Raw genomic sequence first — 18,950 nt, forward strand, 5'->3', positions numbered from 1 at the left:
CAAGTCAAACTTGCAAAATACATTGCCTTTAACAATAAAGGGCATTGCCTATCAAAAGTTGCTAAGGGTCTATTTGATACGTGTGAAAAATGTAAGAAAGTCGTTTTCGCAGGAAATTAGTTTTCCGTTGTTTGGTTGGCCACTTTGAGTAAGAAAATCGATTTCTTAAGAAAAAAAAAGTAGGCAAATGATCTAACTTTTTTTCCCACCTACATCATGAGAAATCGTTTTCTTCCCACCCTCTTGTTGTTTTACGATCTCTCTTCTTGTGGGGGTATTTGCGTAAATTCCCCTCTCTTCTTGTTTTATGCTCTCTCTCTCTCTTCATAACTTATGAAGGTGACGTATGAAATTCTTCAAAGTGAAATCAATAAAATGTTTGGGCATAAAATACCTTTCCGACAGCTATAGCAAAAAAAAGCTAAACATATTAATCCCAACATATTGCTAGCTAATCATATACAAAAAAAAAAAAAAAAAAAATAATGATAGAATAAAGGTTGGTTTATCCTCTAATTAAGTTTTTTCTAGTTCTTGCTTGAAATATCTTCTAGAATTCAGTGAAACTAAATTATCAACACAAGACACTACTTCAAAATCACGGCTTAAGCAAGTGAGCTTAGAAAATGTAGTATTTTTCTTCTTACTGTATAAAACTAACTCATTCCAATCTCTGTGAAACAATATATCACCATTAGTGAAACACTTTAGCGGAAAAATGGTTTCAATACACTTATTATTACGAAAGGTTAATAGTTTAGTCCAAGACTCACTCATCCCGTAATCCTTCATTACCCATAAGCCAGTACTAAACTTGCCACTATTATCAAATAAGCAGAGATTGTCACTCAAAACACCAATTTCCATGTACTCAGACAGATTTTGATTCATAACTACTTCTGGCACTGACACTTGTTTGAAAATTTCATCAACTACATCGAAGGAAAGTATGACATTACTTCCTAGAGATTTTGTTGCCTTCCAGTGAAGAGCTCCATTAACAAACACACCTCCATTGTTGACACTGATTTTGTAAGGAATATCATGAAAGACTAGTTCTTTCCACGAATTGGACCCTAAAGAATAAAGTTCAACGGTACTACGAGTCGACTTGTTGCATTTAATTTTCAATAACTTGTAATCGTCAAGCTTGGAATCATAATAGAAACCGAACCCACACCCGGCCGAATCATCAGAGAAACGGAATCCATACCGGATATAAGAAGAAGGACGTTGGGATGAAGGTAGCCTTTTACATTCACCGGTAGATGGGTTCCAAAAGTAAATTCTATTTATAGCATAACTAAGATTATGAATGAAGCAAACCAAACCGTTACAAGAACCCACAAAGATAAGTTTGCGTTTAAAAGGGAGGGATGGGTAATCGTCAATATGAAGAGGATTTTGAGATGTCAATGAATCAGAATCAATGGAGTATAATTCGTTGCAGTAATTGAGAATGAGACTAAATTTGTCATGTTGAATAGAAAAATTGTTGTGAAGTTTAATGAAGTAAGGGTCAGACAATAGAGAACACCAGTTTTTCGATACTGACTTGAGTCGTGAGATAGATTTCGCTCGTAACCTTACGAGAATGTTGATGATGATTTCGTTAGGGAGGCTCATCTTCGGAATTAAGCATGTTCGTCGTCTCTTCATCTTCATCCTTATTCCTTACAGGGAGAGAGAGAGAAGAGAGAGAAGTTAATTAGAGTAGTAGCAGAAAGAAAAAGAGATGAATACATATAGTAGTACATTGACCGTCTATGGTTAGGGTTCCTAATAAAAAACTAACTGTATTACTACTAATTATTACTCCCTCCGTCCCAAAAAGAATGACCTATTTTGAAAACCCAACTTCTTAAGGGAACATCATTAATTGGTGTTTGACTTTCAAAAATAACATGGTTTTTCCAATTGTATCCTCGTTAACTATTATAATTTACAATGAAAAAGTTGAACTTACCTTTAAATAAAGTTGTCATTAAATTTATAGTAGTGGGTATTATTGGAAATAGCGAAAAATTTCTTTCTTTATTTTTAGAAATAGGACACTAAAATGGGACAATCCAAAATAGAAATTAGGTCATTCTTTTTGGGACTGAGGGAGTATTAGCAAGTTTGTTGCCTGCTTTCTATGGGCAGTCAAAAGTTGCTAAAGTTCAACCCCACCGTGCTTTTGGCAATCTCTTAACATAATAAATTGTCCTTTTTTCTTAAGTTATGTTTCAAATGGCCCCAAGTTTGTGATAAGCTTCTCGCTTAGTCCCTTGATTTATCGAAAATACATAGATCATCTGTTTTTTCGCCGTTACCTTCACAAAGTGACAAAGCCATTAGGGTCAGATTTTATATTGCAAATTTACCCTTTCTTTTAATTCTTTCGCATCAATTATCTTTCTCTATAGAAACTCTCTCATCATCTCTTTCTCTTTTTTTGTTTCTTTGTATTTTCTCTCTAAAAGGTTAAGTCACCATTTTTTCCTTTTTGCGAAATGCATCTATTCGTTTAATTTGTTACTACCCTCTGTAAAGAGAATATAAGGTTTTCAAGTTGTCCAAAAATTCGTATAAGTAACATTTACCAAGACAAATGAGTTCAAATTCGATTACAAGATAGATAAGAACCATGATAAAATATACCACTTGTCCTATTTGTTCGAGTTTGCTTGAGTCAATTGGAGGCTGCACGCATGCGTTGGACAAATCCTGGCCAGCCTGATTAAGTAGGCAGTCCAATCGTCCGTAAAGAAAAAATTGTGTTGGCTGACTGTCCTAATTCCATTTGCAATTTGTTGTTGATACTTGTTGTGTACCTAGTTTTTTGATGAAGGTGTTGTGTACCTAGTTAGTACATCAAAAATAAACAAAAAATCACACAACCTCCTATAGCAAGACTTTGGTACCAATATGCCTTGAGATCAATTTCACATTGTTCATGGCTAAGAATATATATACCTCTGTGTAATTGTGTACACCACTTTATTGCCGAACGTTAATCTTATTCCACTTGATGGAATTTATCCTAGTATCCCCTCTACGAAAAGACATAAGCTTTTCCAAATGTCAAGAAAATATGTAGAAGTAACATTTACAAAAGCAAATGCATTAAAAACTAGTAAAATGTATACGTAAATACGAACTTTGACATTATAAGAAAATACCACTTCATAACTTATACAAGTGATGTATGGAATTCTTGAAAGTAAGTGAAATCAATAAAAAGTTCGGGTGTAAAATACGCTTCCAAAAGCTATTGCAAAAATCTAATATATTAATCTCAACACATTGTTAGCTAATTGAATACAAATGTAAAAAGTAATAGAATAAAGGTAGATTTATCTCTATAATTAAGTTTCTTCTCATCTTCTATTGATTCTCTTGGTAAAATTCTTGCTTCAAATAAATCGAAATAGAATAAAGGTTGATTTATCCTCTAATTAAGTTTCTTCTCGTCTTATATAAGAAATTCTTGCTTGAAATATCTTCTAGAATTCAATGAAACTAAATTATCAACACAAGTCACTACTTCAAAATCACCTAAGGTGAGCTTAGAAAATATAGTACTTTTCTTCTTACTATATAATTCTAACTCATTCCAATCTCTCTGAAACAATATATCACCATTATCGAAACATTTCAGCGGAAAAATGGTTTCATTACACTGCTCTTTACGAAAGGTTAACAGTTTAGTCCAAGACTCACGTACCCCGTACTCCTCTTTCATTACCCATACGGCAGTACCAACCCTGCTGTTATTATCAAATAAGCAAAGATTGTCACTCAAAATACCAATTTCCTTGTACTCAGCCAGATTTTTATTCATAGCTTGTAGCACTGGCACTTCCTTGAAAATCTCATCAACTACATCAAAGGAAAGTATAACATTACTTCCTCGAGATGTAGTTGCCTTCCAGTGAAGAGATCCATTAACAAACACACCTCGATTGGTGCCAGTGATTTCGTAAGGAATATCATTAAAGAGTAGTTTCCACGAATTGGACCCTAAAGTATAAAGTTCAACGGTACTAAAAGTCGACTTGCATTGAATTTTCAATAATTTGTAATCGTCAAGCTTCGAATCATAATAGAAACCGAACCCACACCCAAAATCATCAAAACGGAGTCGATACCACATATAAGGACATTCGGGTGAAGGTAGCAGTTTACATTCACCAGTAGATGGGTTCCAAAAATAAATTTTATTTATAGCATAACTAGGATTATGAATGAAGCAAACCAAACCGTTACAAGAACCCACAAAGATAAGTTTGTGTTTAAAAGGGAGGAATGGGTAATCGTCAATACGAAGAGGTTTTTTAGATGTCAATGAATCAGAATCAATGGAGTATAATTTGTTGCGGTAATTGAGAATAAGACTAAATTTGTCAGGTTGAATCGAACGATTATTGTGAAGTTTAATGAAGTAAGGCTCGGACAATAGAGAATACCAGTTTTTGGTTACTGACTTGAATGGTAAGATAGACTCCGTTGGTAACCTTACAAGAATGTTGGTGATGACTTCGTTAGGGAGGGTGGTCTTCGGAATTGAGCATCTTCGTTGTCTCTTCATCATCATCCTTATTCCTTACAAAGACAGAGAGAGGTTAACTAGAGTAGTAGGAGATTGATTGGGAAGAAGAAACAGAAAGAGATGAATACAAATAGTCATACAGTTAGGATTACCAATAGACAAAGATAAACGTAATACTAATAGAAAACTTTATTAATAACTTCAAGATAGTATCTTAAATACTATGAACTCAGTCATATATATATATATATATATAGACTACAAACAGACAAATTAGACTCTAAGTAGGATTCTTAATCAGACTTTATTAATAGAAAACGTAAAAAACAAACGAAAAAAAACCACACAACCTCCTATAGCAAGACTTTGATACCAATATGCCTGGAGACCAATTCATATTGTTCATGACTAAGAATACATACCTTTGTGTACACCACTTTACTGCCGAAAGATAATCTTTTTCCACTTGATGGAATTTATCTGTATCCCCTCTACTAAGAGACATAAGCTTTTCCAAATGTCACGAAAATCTGTAGAAGTAAAATTTACAAAGACAAATGCATTAAAAACTAGTAAAATGTATACGTAAATACGAACTTTGACATTATAAGAAAATAAGTGAACTCAACAAACTTTTGGGCGTAAAATACGCTTACAGAAGCTATTTCAAAAATCTAAATATATTTATCTCAACACATTGTTAGCTAATTAAGTTTCTTCTCCTCTTCTATCGATTCTCTTCGTAAAATTCTTGCTTCAAGTAAGTCTTAGAGTTGAGTGAAACTAAACTACTACTGCAAGTCACTACTTCAAACTTATGCAAGTTGAGCTTACAGGTTGTAGTTTTTTTCTTCTTTTCATATAAAACTAATTCGTTTCCGTCTCTCTGAAATAATATGTCACCATTATCGAACCACTTTATTGGCAAAATGGTTTCAACATAATTGTTTTTGAGGATCGTTAATAGTTTAGTCCAAGACTTACTCACCCCGTACTCCTTCATTACCCAAACATCAGTACTAAGGTTGCCATTACTATCAAATATGCAAAGCTTCTCCCTTAAAACACCGATTTCTATGTTTCGTGATGATAAAATATAATTCAATTTTTTTGGCAGAGGCACTTCTTTGAACATCTCATCAACCGTATTAAAAGAAAGTATGACAGTATAGAATGGTCTAAGAGTCGGAGTTGCCATCCAATGAAGAGCTCTATTAACAAGAAGACCACGATCCGTGTGAGTGATTTTATAAGGAACGCTATGAAAGAGTAATTTCCACGAATTGGAGCTTAAAGTATAAAGTTCAACCAGATCAAAATCGGGTTTCCTTTGGATTTTCAATAGCTTGTAATCGTCAAGGTTGGAATCATAATAGAAACCGAACCCATACGAACTAGTAGTAGTGGGAGGAATATTGTATGTAGTACTAATTATATCATATAGTGGTGAAGGTAGTAATTTACATTCACAAGTAGATGGGTTCCAAAAGTAAATTTTATTTATAGCATTATCAGGATGATGAGTGAAGCAAACCAAATTATTAGAAGAACCCACAAACAAAATATCAGGTTTATAAGAGATGGATGGGTATTCAATCTTATTATCATTGATAACAGGAAGAGGTTTTTGAGATGATGCCAAGAAGGAACCAGAATCGATACAGTATAATCTGTTAGTTTTGAAGTCATTGAGAATGAGAGTGAATTTGTCTTGTTGAATAGAAAGATTATCATGAAGTTTAATGAAGTAAGGGTCAGACGACAGAGAAAACCAGTTTTTGCATACTGACCTGAATCGTAAGATAGATTTCCATCGTAACCTCACAAGAATGTCAGTGATGATTTCGTTAGGGAGGGTGATCGTCTTCTTCGGAATTGAACTTGTTCGTGATTGTCTTTTCATCTTCTTCATCTTCATTCTTATTCCTTAGAGAGAGAGAGAGAGACTGATTGGGAAGAAGAAAAAGAAAGAGATGAATACAAAACTTAATACATTGTCGGTTTATAGTTAGGATTCCTAATAGGAAGCTAACTCTGTTACTAATTATTAACAAGTTTGTTGCCTGCCTTCTATGGGCACCCGAAAAGTTGCTAAAGTCCAACCTCACTCTGATTTGGCAATCTTTGGTGGTACTTTTAAAACTTGGGGAAATTCAATAGCAACCCCTCGTCTTTAAAAGAGCTAGCAAGTAGTCTGAACTAGTATCTGAGTTTATCCGAACAAAAAATTCGACTTGATGCAAAATATGAAACCCTAATGGTTTCTTTGCTCTCAACTTCAGCACTTTGAACTTCAAATCTGATTAGTATATTTTATTTGGTTTCTGGTTCCGAAACAATGTCAGCGTTCTTCTATCAGAAACTAAGAATCGCCATTGAGGAGAAACCACAACCACATGAACTTTATTGATTGAAAATCAACCTTCTTCATCGATATACAACCATATACCTACTTTTTAATGACCGAATAAATGAATTCAGTTAGTTAAAAAAATCTTTCTTGATCAATACACAACCATATCCCTTCCTAAAATGTACCTAGTCATGGAACGTTTGTTCTTATCAGACAGTCAATCAGAAGCAACAAAAAATGTTTTCATAGACTAAGACACTAATTTGTATCGAACTACATTTAGTATTTTGCTACTTCAAGCTTGTACCATCAACTAAGATACCGCTTCGATCTGGGTGTAGGTGTTTCATATAATACTTGGATCGACGGGAGAGATTGATCCTTTTTCTCCTTGTCTCTGGTATTGACTCAATTGAACACTCTGAGAATCCTCGTCGGACAAACCTGTTTGTTAACTTAACAGCTTTAGTTTTCATCGATTTCTTTGTTGTCATTGTTATAACAGATAAGTGCATAGTAATATAAGATTGTGATAGCATAGAAGATATATACCAATCAGCAGTTCGGGTAGTGAGCAGGAAAAGCTTCTCCAATCCTATAGATGCTGCCTTCTTCTCAATGTAATCTGGAAAGGAGTAAGCAAATGATCATGAAAATACGTCGCTTGATGATTAAAAACACTAAAAAGAAACCGTAAATGTGTTCATATCTGTCATGTCGTTCTAGCTATCAAATTTTGTTACGAAAAAATTCAAAGTACGAGATGTAAAACTGTGTTTGCATGCTTTCCGTTTATACTCCCACAAGAAATCACATGCTGCATTCGAGTCAAGCAGGACAATGACTATATTAGGGGTCAGTCTCATGCTGATCAACAACCTAGTGCAGTTTAATGTATTCAAAAAGTTCTAAAGCATTTAGTTCCGAATTGCAAAAATATAAGAAACCAATAAAAAGGCATACCAAGTAATTTGTCTCCTTGTCCATGACCCCGGCATTCAGGAGACACGGCAATAGCAGCAACTTCTCCACACTTCTCTTCAAAGAAAGGGAAAAGTGCAGAACAAGCTATGATGCAACCATCTCTCTCCACTACGATGAATGAATCTAATGCTTCAGTTAGCTGAGAACACACATAATATGACAATCACAACAGCACCTTAGTTTAAGAAAATAGAAAGATATGACTACCATTGGAATTAGTCTTCCCATTATTATTTCATTATATACACATAGGGAATTAGAAAATAACTAAGAAACAGTATGTAAATCATTCTGATGATTCAGGGAGTTATGAAAGTAAAAAAAGAAGGAAACCTCTTCATCAGTTCTTCTAATCAATGTGCCGGATTCTTCTAAAGGCTGTATAAGTTGCTTAATTCCAGGGAGATCCATCTTCTTAGCCATTCGTGTTCCCTCATACACATCACTAGAATTTTGTAAGAGATAAAGGTAATGATCAGAAGAGTGAGGACACACACAAAATTATCTTGAGAATTGGGACTGGGATATAACTTAAAAAGGTTATATGTACACAAAAATGAGAGAGATGTTGAGAAACGGCACATACCTAGCCACCATGGTACCCACTCCATCTCTTTTAAATAATTCCAACAATAAAGCACCACCAATGGTTCCATCTAATAGATGAACTCTTTGAACACCTCCCTGTAAGAAGACAAAATCTCGAAACTTATGCTTCAAGAAGAGGAATCACATTTACAAAAACATAAATGAAGAGAAGCGAAAAACCATAATGTTCCTCAAAATACCAACCTTAAATATGGTTGGGGAAATACACACAAAAAAAATATGAAAAGAGAGATAACAATAAGTTCACAAGAGCTAATATTGAAATGATTTAATTAATGAAAACATGAATAATTTCAGAAAAGAGAGACTTGTGATTTGTTATGTATAGAGAACTTACCCTGCAAACAAAAGCTGCAGCGGCCAATTCTGAAAGGTAGCCATTCAATCTGCTCAGTCGTTCCTCGCCTCCAATAGCAAATCCTTGTCCACCAGATAGTCCATTTCCGTTGTCAAAACCAACACCATTCTGAAATGTTGCATTATAAGTTTCTTCGAAACCTCTAACATCCTGAAGAGACTGACTAGATCCATTAGCCTTTAAATATTCTTGAGAAGAGGCATCTTCTTCGTCAACAGCCTTGACATAGTTTGCTGCTATTTCACTTTGCTTAGCCCGCTGCCGAATCAACAAGTCAGCATCTTGTAGAGTCATGAAACGGATAAGACGCCCACATTCATCTAGAATTGGACCATCTACAATGCAAATAAGTTTCTCTGCTCCAACAGCTAAAGCGCAAGCAGTAGCAACCTCATATGTACTGCACAGTATATGATACATCAGAGTTTTCCACCAATATCTATTAGTAATAACAATCATATTTAACATGATTAGTGAAAATCAAATTTTCGAAAGTAAAAATATTATAGAAATAATACAAGATTTTGAAACGCCTATAAGCATTAATACAAAGATACCAACTCAAATTCATGACTATATACACTCATGAACCTATGAACCTAGAGTATAGAGAATTAGAGATAGGACAATAAACCCAAATAAATGAAGTGGATGAAATAATGTCGATGAAATTGAACACGTTAACTATTGGGGGCCTGGGTTATCAGGCATTGACTGGCTTCACTTGTGTAATCAACCCGTGTTCCGAAGGATCTCAACCCCTTCAACAAAATCTAACTCAGAGTCATCAAGGATTTTATGCATTAAAAAGTGTAGTGGAAATTGAACATCCATGAATTCTACCTAATCTACAACTTGAGGTAGAACGATACTTCTAATGGTGGTATGATATGAATATAACAGCCATGATGCTCTGACAGCGACATATTTCGACCTAATCCCGGTCGGGGTATGTGTGCGGGCAGGATTTAGAGAGAGAAAGTAAATCACTTCTCTCTCTAAATCCTGTCCGGACGCATACCTCGGCCAGGATTCAGTCGGGATATGTCCGGGCAGAGAGTCATTTTTCTTGACTTTAATGGGGTTAAAAGCTAAACATCCTGAAATAGTAAGACTGAGCAGGAGATTGTTTAACAAGAAAACCAGGCACTAAATCATTTCTATGTGAATCTTCTAAGTAGAGCAAGAGGGAAACAATAAATTTGGTGTTAATACGAAAAAGAAAGTGGCATGCAAGTAAAATTTTGAGAATTCTACTTTACAATGTTGTTTCTCTTCCTACAAACGTATTGTTTACACACTGCTTACACTAGACTATCAGCCACATGGAGATGATCTAAAAACTAATTTTTATGAAAAAAACTCCTCGTTCTTATTTAGTAGATCATACCATAAAAAAGTGTATCATTCTTAAACTTGCTTACCGTATACAAGTTAGGTAACAAATACAAAAGAGACAAGTTAAAATTCAATAAAAAATTATGAGGTTAAAATTTTTAGAACGATGTGATTGTGAAGATGATCTTCGTCATTGAGAGGGGAAGAATAATACTCATCTTAAGAACACAGCCCTATGAGGGCCCATAAGTTGGTGTAAACAAGATGCTTGCAGTATGTGCCATTTACAAAACATAACATGACTGCAATCCGTTCAAATCTTGCTTTTCTAGGGTTTTGAAGAGGAAGTGAGACAAAACAGCTCATATCAGCTGGAAAACTAGCTCGAAATGGGCCAGATTCAAGTCATGTTAGCTTCAACTTTGATCTTCCAAACTTAAATTTTCTCAACCTAATAAGGCTTATCATGGAAATGGAACTACACTACAATTCCAATGGAAAAAGGACAATGGTTAACTTGTTCTTTCCATTTTCGTCTTAACATACAGCCTATTAAACCGTGCTTACACACTTACCAATCCGCGTGGAAACACTCCAAGGACTGGCTAATTTTAAAAGACGGTCTATCCAAATCATACATCATCCTCACAAAAAATTACATCATTCTAAAACTTTTAACCTCGTCAAAAATTGATTATATTTTTAACTAACTACACCATCCAATTGATGACTGGACTTTGAAGGTATCCGAGCCATCCATCTTATCATTAATGCTCGACCCAAATTTTAGTTCGAGTTAGAACTTTCATAATGATTGCACCAATAAATAATCTAGAAACTTAATGTTAGGAAAATCATCATAAAAGTCTTGGTCCTAGGTTAATCACCATGGAAGTTTCAACTATAGAGTATCAATTGGTATTGTATTAAGTTACTATACTTCAATGTAACTAACGAAACATACCTCGTCCAACTATTTTGCATTTATGATATCTTCATAGACAATAGAGAAAACATGGAGTTTAATTGGAATTAAGACACTTCATCAAAAGATGGTAATGGATCGCCAGTTTAACAAATTGTTTGCTTCGTTGACCTCTTTTCCCTAGGGAAAGAGAAAGTTCTTTAAATTTGATGTTTTCATGTGTGTGATGACTTATAAGGGAAAGAAAAATTCTCCGAGCAAATCGGGGAAAGGGTCAACCAGATCCCACGAGGAAAAACTTCCCGTACTTGAGAATAACTGAAGCAGCAGGTGTAATCTGTCATTCTGTCTAAATGGTACTATGCTAGGTATGACGAATTTAGAACACAATATGTGGAAGCCACCTCCTTCTCTCTCTCGACCACTCTTTTTTAATCACAGATAAAAATGGTCAACCTGTTTTTAAGCCTCTGCAACTTGTAAACAACTTTCTGGGTGGTAGTTACCGACAATATGGTTAAATAGTGAAAGCCTCTTTTGTTTTCACCTTTGGGGCGAATTACTCTCGTCGGTGTAACTTTAAGACCAGTGAGAACAACAACAAAAAAACAAGTCAAATGTACCTAAGGAACTAGATGGCATACTTGCAGTTTAGAACTTCTCCTGAACTGGAATAGCCGAGATTGCTTAATATTACTATACTATCTCCATCCAGCCTTTCACGCATGCGGGAGACATCTATCTTCTTGACCTCACCTGTGGCTCCATAATCAATACCTTCGACGACCCCTCTTTTCTGTGGCCAAAAAGAAAATCTCGATCTCAGTAAGTCAATGAAATTAAGACGTAATAAGAACAGAATAACCAACTACTCAGCCTGAGTAGGAGTTCTGGAAGCGCCATCTAAGGATCATGTTTAAAACTTAAACAGAAAAACGGAAATTGTAAATGAACAAAAATACAGTATTAATTAAGTAGTAAGAAGTTCACCTTCGCAGCAAGAAAATTACCACTTGCAACAGTAACACCAACATCATGCCAACGACTATTCTCACCATGACGACGAATACTCCAGATAGACGGCCCAGGAGAAAGCTTTGATTCAATCATAATTCGGATTCTCCCAGCAGCTTCCATTGCAGCCTCTAGAGAATCCGAGTCTGTGATTCGATATTGACCAACATACTTGGCCTTACTTCCTAAAGAGAAGAAATGAAATTGGGTAAATAACTGGATAAATAATAACGGGTGTAACATGTAGTGGAACATCAAATACAGCAACGTGGACGAAGAATTAAGGAAAGCAAATCCAACAACTGACAATACCCAGTGAAGTTACTTTACAACCATACTTATAAATAGAGACCCTCATCGCCTATATACTGTATAGGCATATCAAATAACTAACTAAACGAGCGAGTAAATGGTCTAGTTACAGCTTGATGCTAGAATTTTTGTGGAAGACCACTATTTACTACTACTACTACTACCTATCACCTCTCCGGAAGTGAATTTAAAGAGAATATGTTGTATTCATAGAATATTCTCCAAGGAACATCGTTCCCGAAATCATGAAAAAGTGGGGCAAAAAGTTTATCCTTAACCATACAGTCGGCACACTATGTTAGCACCATTAGGTTCAGTCCTTCAAGATTTTTATTAAGAAAAATTCTTGTGAAATGTGAAGAACAAAACAGATTTCCTCACCTCTCTCATTCAAGAGCTTGTCAATTTGCACATGTGTCCCTGGAACAAGAATGAATCTGATTCCCAAACCATGAAGAAGAGAAATATCCTGCATATCAATGCCTAAATTGTTGAACTAGGACAATAAAATAAGATTTTCACAACTTAAAATCTTAAACCCTAAAACCTGACTGATTAAGTTGTCCACAAACTAATTACCATCTAATCAAACCAAATCCATATAGAAAGAAAAACCTAAAAGGAGATTGAAACTGAAATTTTGTACTCCGTATGTATATACCTTGAGAATTGCATCTAAATGAGGACTAGATACAATTTCACCAGAAATAATAACAACGAAAGTACTACCACGATGAGCTCGAAAATAAGGCCAAGCTTCACGAAACCACCTGACAAATTGTTCATCATCTTCTTCTTCTTGAACATTAGCTGAATCAGTATCGTCATCCGTACCAGAAGAAGAACTCATATCGTGATGATTATTAAGAAATTTGCAATTAGAGGAAAACTGTTTGTTTCTCTTCAACTCATTATTACCTATTAAAGAACGGAAAGAAGAATATTTCAACGGAAGCATCTCTATCCTCTTCTTGTGAACTGATCGAGTATTGGCGAACCATCTCAAACTACTACTGGTTTTAATCTGTTTCTTCTCCCGCGAATCTGAGATTTCTCTTGAAGTTCTTATTGAAATCAATCTCCCTGAGGAGCTTGAATAAGCCGCCATTTTTTTATATGACGAACTTGACTCTCGAGGGAGAAAGAATCAATATATAGAGAGAGAGAAGAGAAAAAGGAATAAGGCTTGGCGTCTTTGAGAGTGATTTTTTCGGGAACAAGAAGGCTACAAAACCGGCCTCCTTTTGGACTCCCACATCCGATTCAAGTAGGAGTCTCACGAGGGGTGTCGAGTATATTTTTTGTTTCCACTTCAAATCTTTTGTTATAGGTTGATGCAGAGGCTATATTAGCACGATTCGCTTTATTGCAATGTGGTCCTGAGGGAGGGTGTTGTAAAGCAATCCCACATCGGTAGTGAGACGGTGTGTGGTGCTCTCTTAAGAAGTTAAACACCCTTCCCTAATGACGTCTTTTAAAATCGCGAGACTCAAGTGTCCAGAGTGGACAGTACTAGCAGCCTGGAAGGTTGATCTGCACCATACTATAATATATTCTTCTTTTTTTGTTGCAACACTTCAAATCTTCTTAGTTTGATTCCATGGTAATCAGTTTGTAAACCTTAAAACTGATATTTTTTGTCCACCACTTGTAGGTGAAGTGGTTGGGAAATTCCAAATTTAATCTCATGAAAGTGGGAAATTCAATTTTTATTGAACATGGATATGGTCGATTTCGTGAAAGTGGAAATCCAAATTTTATTGAACCTGAATATATTCGATCTCATGAAAGTGGAATCAAGATTTTATTGAACCTCGATATAAATAAAGTAGAACTAGATTAATTGGACACTAAAGATAGCATAACCATTTAAGAACAGATAAAGTTATAGTGATCATTCAACCTATCTTTGTATTATCTATTCACGGCGCACGTAACCTAGTTCCAAAAAAAAAAGTGATTTTCCACCGTTCAACTAGCTTAGGTAGCTCAATGTGAGCCATCAGATCCTGAATATTTTGTGCAAAATCAGAGATTGATATTTGTTGACTTGAGATTTGCAAATAAAAGTTAATGATTAGATCAGACAGTTGTCCTTGGGCGAACTAATTTTTTGTCTGGTCAGCCCACATAGATATTTTTCTGTAATATACCAAAAGCTATCAGTACAGAAAGACTCCAAAAGAATTCAAAATTAAATATGTACTACTAATTATTGACCATCCAAATCTTTACGCAATTTGTTAAGAACTAATTGCTAAGAAACTAAAGATCCAAATTGATGTTCAAAATGAGGTTACAAAACAACAGGTTCGTAATTGTCAACAAAATTTACAAATTCCGAAACGAAAGTTGGAAACTCTCCCAGACATCAATTATGCGACTGGCTTTCCAAATTAGTATAGTCGCTAAACTGTCTGAAGATGGTACAGGGTTTACTCATAGAAGATGGTTACCAAAAGACCCACCTCCGGTGTTGCTTAGCCTGGTCATTCGTGGGAGTAAGCGTGATCCTTTCAGCATTAGCAACAGCCCATTTGTTGAAGTCAGGAGAAGACACTAACCCTTCCAAAGCTTTTCTCGTTGAGTCTTTCGTGAAACTTTCCCACTCTTCCTTTGAGAATTTTTTCCGATCAGGTGTTTTGTGGAAGGTTGAATAGTAAGTTCCTTTGTCATGAGAAGGTGGTGTTTTCATTAAATGTCGAGCTAAAACAAGAGAAGAAAAACATAAAACAAGAGAAAAGTGGAAAAATTCAACGAGAGTAAATAATCCAACGATGTGTGTAAACAAACCCGTGAGTGGAGAACTGCAGGAGGATAAATTGAAGGTCCCGGCTCGATGTCTCCTCTCTTCAGAGCTCTGAAACTTGTTTACATACTCATCATCCAGAGAATCTTCAGTTGGTGAATCTGATCTTCTTCGGTTGCTCTTGCTCGTTCTGAACAAATGCCAGCAAATAGTAGTATACATTATCTCATTGATGGGAATAAAAGATAACCTAGATAACAAACACGACAGATATGGAGATGCAAAATCAAGCATGTTTCTCTAGCACAAAAAAGGGTTTTGAAACTAAGCAGACGGATGTTCCTTAAAAGACAGAGTAGAAAGAAGGGGGAAAGATTACATGATCTAAAGTTCTTATGAGTATTAACCAATCATTCAAGTTTCCTAGAGGAACCTCCATCCCTAGCAAACAAATCAAGACTCCGATACCAAATTAACGAAGCATGAAAGATGATTTCCAGTCATGGGAAGAACTTACTTCAGCAGGCGACGCAAGGATCTCGACCTGATTACCCTCCTCGCTATCATTGACAGCAGTATCCCAGACAACAAGGCCTCTGCAGCCAATAGGGGATCCAGGGAACTCTAAATACAAAGAGAAATTTATGAGATTTTCAATTTGGGAACTAAATCATCACAAGATAAGGAAAATTTGACAAACTGACAATATCAAGGCGAAAAGACAGCTACGTTTACCTGAATAATCATGACAGCAGATAAAATACGAATAGACCATGCAACAAATAGGGATACACTTGAATCAACGGATCCATCTTCTGACAAGACAAGTCTACGAACAACCCAGAAACCCAACCATGCTCCAGCCAGAATAATGCAAACCAAGAGGACCGTTACCAACTGCAAGTTAATGATTAAGACAAAACGCAAGAATCAATCAACACGGCTATTTAAATAATACTAATAGACCATGAAAACAATAGGATTATTCATGGGTCAGGTATTTTATTTGCATATTAATGTAGTATATAACTACACCGTAATTGAGCGAACATAAGAAGAGAAAATTTTAATTCTAACAGATTTGCTTCCAACTATATCAGAATCTTCAATTATCTTTTCCTTTAATTCTTTTTCAGACCCAAAGTAAATTAAACAAAAAGGCATAATCCCCCACACATGCACAAATAGAAAAGTGGAAAATGAGAAGGGAATAACTTAATAGCAAGCAGCTAGCGAATCTTTAAAAATGACTGGCATTGGCCTTTTCACTTACAAGATTGGGTTGGCCAAAGTTTTTTACAACTAAAGTGAACCTTTCATGTTTAAGAACCATCAGAAATAAACAGAGAAATTAATTGATAGTACAAGCCCAAGGAAGAACTTACATACAGGATTGTACATATCTTCACTGATCCCAATCTCCACTAGTGCTGATCGTAACAATCCAGGCAAGTAGCGGAGGAGGAAAGATCCCATACCAACCTGAGAGATGGGTTTACATAAAGTTCACTAGCTCAGAAATGAAATAAAATGTACAAAGCCTAAGAAAACTGACATAAGGTGAAGACTTACAACAGACGAGTATAGAAAAATTGCAAGAGAATTTTTTCGACCAGTTGGGAGCAGCTTCATCCCCTGTTAATAACCCTTTTAGTACATAAAGCAGATGATTGCTACGGAGTAATGATTCTAAAGATGACAATAATTTAAAATAATGTGAAGATAGTAATAAAATTTCTTTTAAAAAAAAAAAGTAATAAAATTTCCATTTAAAACCTTAGACTACGTTATAGCACTATAAACAATAAATTGCAAACTTTTCACATGAAAATGTGATTAAAACTTTAAAAGATAACACATCAATCATTATTCATTACAATTAGTTGATGTACTGCTTTACCTGAAAAAGAACCATCAGTATAACAAGGATGATCCCAACAGTCATGGCACCACTGTAATAAAAGGTTACACATTTGCTCAAAGTCGGGGCCAGTGGTAACAACACAATGCCGAGCACCAAAAATACTATACGATACAGATAGAATTCTGCAAGAAAGTAGTTTGTGATGTCAAAGTCTACAGAAGAAAGCAAGGGAACTAATAACAGTTTATTGCGCTTATAAGACTCACAAATGATTGACCATTAAAACAAACCTTCTTCAACTGATACCTCAACATTAGTAAAGTATGGGCCAGGCATCCGTAAATCTAGAAGCTTGCTATCAAAAGGTGACATTGATCGACTCCATGATCCCTTTACGACCTTCTCCCACTGATTTTGAGGACACATGGCCGTCCCAAGAGATGAATTTCTGTTAATGAAATATTTGAAAGTTGGACCATATTATTTCACAACCAACAAATGGACTCTGAATTGGTAATAAACTTACAGGAGGTCACCAGTTGTGCACGAAACATTAAGTACTTACTTTCTTATTGTTCAACTTGAAAAACTCTAATCAATTGCATTCACGTAATGACAATTATAAATTTGAGACAAATAACCAGATGATTCTCCGTTTCATCAAGTTTTGTGGCCTTGAAACATACTAATTGTTCCAAAAAAGTTTCGACAACTATTTCGAACTTAACGAACAAAGAAAAGTTCACAACCCAAAAAAATTATTAAATATGCCAAGCTCAACACGAATTCAGGTTCCGAATATTGAAACTTATCTGTAAGTTCCTGCAATTTATAAACCAAGAATACACATTTAAGGTGTGGTCATGCAGGAACTTAATACTTACCTATGGAAACAGACGTCAACATTGTTCAGACGAGCTTTTACACTAGTATCATTAACGCTCACTTTTACTCGAATTGAATGAGCATACTTCCTCAAGTTATGAACCCTTGATAGACCATAAATCTGAACTCTCTGACCAACCATCTTAACCCCGGTTTTTGAACCAGGAGATTTTTCCACAGACGAGCCAGAAGATACCGATAATGTAGTGGGTTGAGCAACAACTGCAAGAACAAAGAATAATTTTATCTTGAAGAAGCTACAAAAATTTGCATCACTATACGGAAATTAGTCATGAATGTCTTTCCAGATTTTGTGTTAAAAAACAAACCATCCCGCCAAACTAGGGTTTCAAACCTCACAATAACTCTCTATGTGACTTATCTTCCTATCAAACCTAATAACTGCTTTCTCCATCTATTCTAAGTTCTAACCCTATATTTGGATCACTCTTTGAGTTCTAACCCTAGATTTTAAGCAATTTCTTGATGTTGAAGACGAATTTATAAACTGGAAAAAGAAAACTTACAAATCGTGAGATTATCGTCGGCATGAACGTCAATGCAATAACAAGTCGAAATCAGAAGCAGTAAAGTTAACCGGAGAAATGAAAATCGAAGATATTTTAAGGTTCCCATTGTTTCTTCGGCACGATCAACACCAATCTTGGGTTGGTGTGATAACAGAAAGAACAAGAAGGCGCCGAAATGTTATTTAGCGGTAATTTCAGGGACTCGATTCAAAATTGGTTTCGACGCGCCTCTTAGGCGCAAACCAAAATCTTACCCGCTCCTCACACCCCCGGTTCCAAGACTCGTTTGGTCGTAACTTAGGTGCGGCTTGGAGCACGTTCGGTTCTTTTATAACAGGGAGAGGTTGTGAAATGTGAAATGAGGTTGGCTAATCATCAATTGGCTCTATCTCTTTTTTCCAAATGAAAAGTGGTTGTCGCCTTTTATTAATCAATAGGACTGTCGATTGGTTTTATCAAACCTTAATGGGCTAACAATGCAGGTGGTACCTCTGT

At 35.5% G+C, this 18,950-nt stretch overlaps 5 protein-coding genes across 5 annotated transcripts; all 5 read right to left on the reverse strand.

Moving 5' to 3' along the window:
• Window positions 1-516: 516 nt before the first annotated feature.
• LOC147570505 (F-box/kelch-repeat protein At3g06240-like) lies at window positions 517-1,626 on the reverse strand. The gene has a single exon (XM_086664638.1). The coding sequence runs from the start codon at window positions 1,624-1,626 to the stop codon at window positions 517-519; it is 1,110 nt and encodes a 369-aa protein (XP_086520764.1).
• Window positions 1,627-3,457: 1,831 nt separating this feature from the next.
• Window positions 3,458-4,579, reverse strand: LOC147570506 (F-box protein CPR1-like). Its single transcript, XM_086664639.1, has one exon. The coding sequence runs from the start codon at window positions 4,577-4,579 to the stop codon at window positions 3,458-3,460; it is 1,122 nt and encodes a 373-aa protein (XP_086520765.1).
• A 682-nt stretch (window positions 4,580-5,261) lies between these two features.
• On the reverse strand, window positions 5,262-6,452 carry LOC147570507 (F-box/kelch-repeat protein At3g06240-like). The gene has a single exon (XM_086664640.1). It carries the CDS (start codon window positions 6,450-6,452, stop codon window positions 5,262-5,264), a length of 1,191 nt encoding a protein of 396 aa, XP_086520766.1.
• Window positions 6,453-6,909: 457 nt separating this feature from the next.
• On the reverse strand, window positions 6,910-13,806 carry LOC147570508 (putative amino-acid acetyltransferase NAGS1, chloroplastic). The gene is made up of 10 exons (XM_086657056.1): window positions 13,089-13,806; window positions 12,809-12,896; window positions 12,092-12,300; window positions 11,746-11,897; window positions 8,818-9,238; window positions 8,458-8,555; window positions 8,205-8,316; window positions 7,851-8,010; window positions 7,440-7,512; window positions 6,910-7,331 (listed from the first exon to the last, which is right to left on the reverse strand). The coding sequence occupies exons 1-10, from the start codon at window positions 13,533-13,535 to the stop codon at window positions 7,178-7,180; spliced, it is 1,914 nt and encodes a 637-aa protein (XP_086513182.1). The 5' UTR covers window positions 13,536-13,806; the 3' UTR covers window positions 6,910-7,177.
• An 875-nt stretch (window positions 13,807-14,681) lies between these two features.
• LOC147570509 (uncharacterized) lies at window positions 14,682-18,842 on the reverse strand. Its single transcript, XM_086657057.1, has 10 exons — window positions 18,453-18,842; window positions 17,925-18,147; window positions 17,331-17,488; window positions 17,077-17,222; window positions 16,749-16,811; window positions 16,566-16,658; window positions 15,912-16,073; window positions 15,694-15,800; window positions 15,221-15,366; window positions 14,682-15,133 (listed from the first exon to the last, which is right to left on the reverse strand). Exons 1-10 carry the CDS (start codon window positions 18,559-18,561, stop codon window positions 14,880-14,882), a joined length of 1,461 nt encoding a protein of 486 aa, XP_086513183.1. The 5' UTR covers window positions 18,562-18,842; the 3' UTR covers window positions 14,682-14,879.
• Window positions 18,843-18,950: the final 108 nt, after the last annotated feature.

The sequence above is a fragment of the Eschscholzia californica genome, unplaced genomic scaffold (genome assembly GCF_041429995.1).
Source record: "Eschscholzia californica isolate CP2 unplaced genomic scaffold, dmEscCali1.0.p SCAF_1, whole genome shotgun sequence".
NCBI classification, from domain to species: domain Eukaryota; kingdom Viridiplantae; phylum Streptophyta; class Magnoliopsida; order Ranunculales; family Papaveraceae; genus Eschscholzia; species Eschscholzia californica.

Excerpts from the sequence above, each read along its gene's own strand:
- LOC147570506 (XM_086664639.1), bottom strand. The coding sequence starts at position 4,579 with ATGATGATGAAGAGACAACGAAGATGCTCAATTCCGAAGACCACCCTC.
- LOC147570507 (XM_086664640.1), bottom strand. The coding sequence starts at position 6,452 with ATGAAGATGAAGAAGATGAAAAGACAATCACGAACAAGTTCAATTCCG.
- LOC147570508 (XM_086657056.1), bottom strand. The coding sequence starts at position 13,535 with ATGGCGGCTTATTCAAGCTCCTCAGGGAGATTGATTTCAATAAGAACT. Across the intron at positions 8,556-8,817 it reads CTGCAGCTTTTGTTTGCAGG|GGAGGTGTTCAAAGAGTTCA; the intron begins GTAAGTTCTCTA and ends GTCTTCTTACAG. Across the intron at positions 7,332-7,439 it reads ACTACCCGAACTGCTGATTG|GTTTGTCCGACGAGGATTCT; the intron begins GTATATATCTTC and ends GTTAACAAACAG.
- LOC147570505 (XM_086664638.1), bottom strand. The coding sequence starts at position 1,626 with ATGAGCCTCCCTAACGAAATCATCATCAACATTCTCGTAAGGTTACGA.
- LOC147570509 (XM_086657057.1), bottom strand. The coding sequence starts at position 18,561 with ATGGGAACCTTAAAATATCTTCGATTTTCATTTCTCCGGTTAACTTTA. Across the intron at positions 17,223-17,330 it reads TGAGGTATCAGTTGAAGAAG|AATTCTATCTGTATCGTATA; the intron begins GTTTGTTTTAAT and ends ACTTTCTTGCAG. Across the intron at positions 15,134-15,220 it reads CTGCAGTTCTCCACTCACGG|CTCGACATTTAATGAAAACA; the intron begins GTTTGTTTACAC and ends CTCTTGTTTTAG.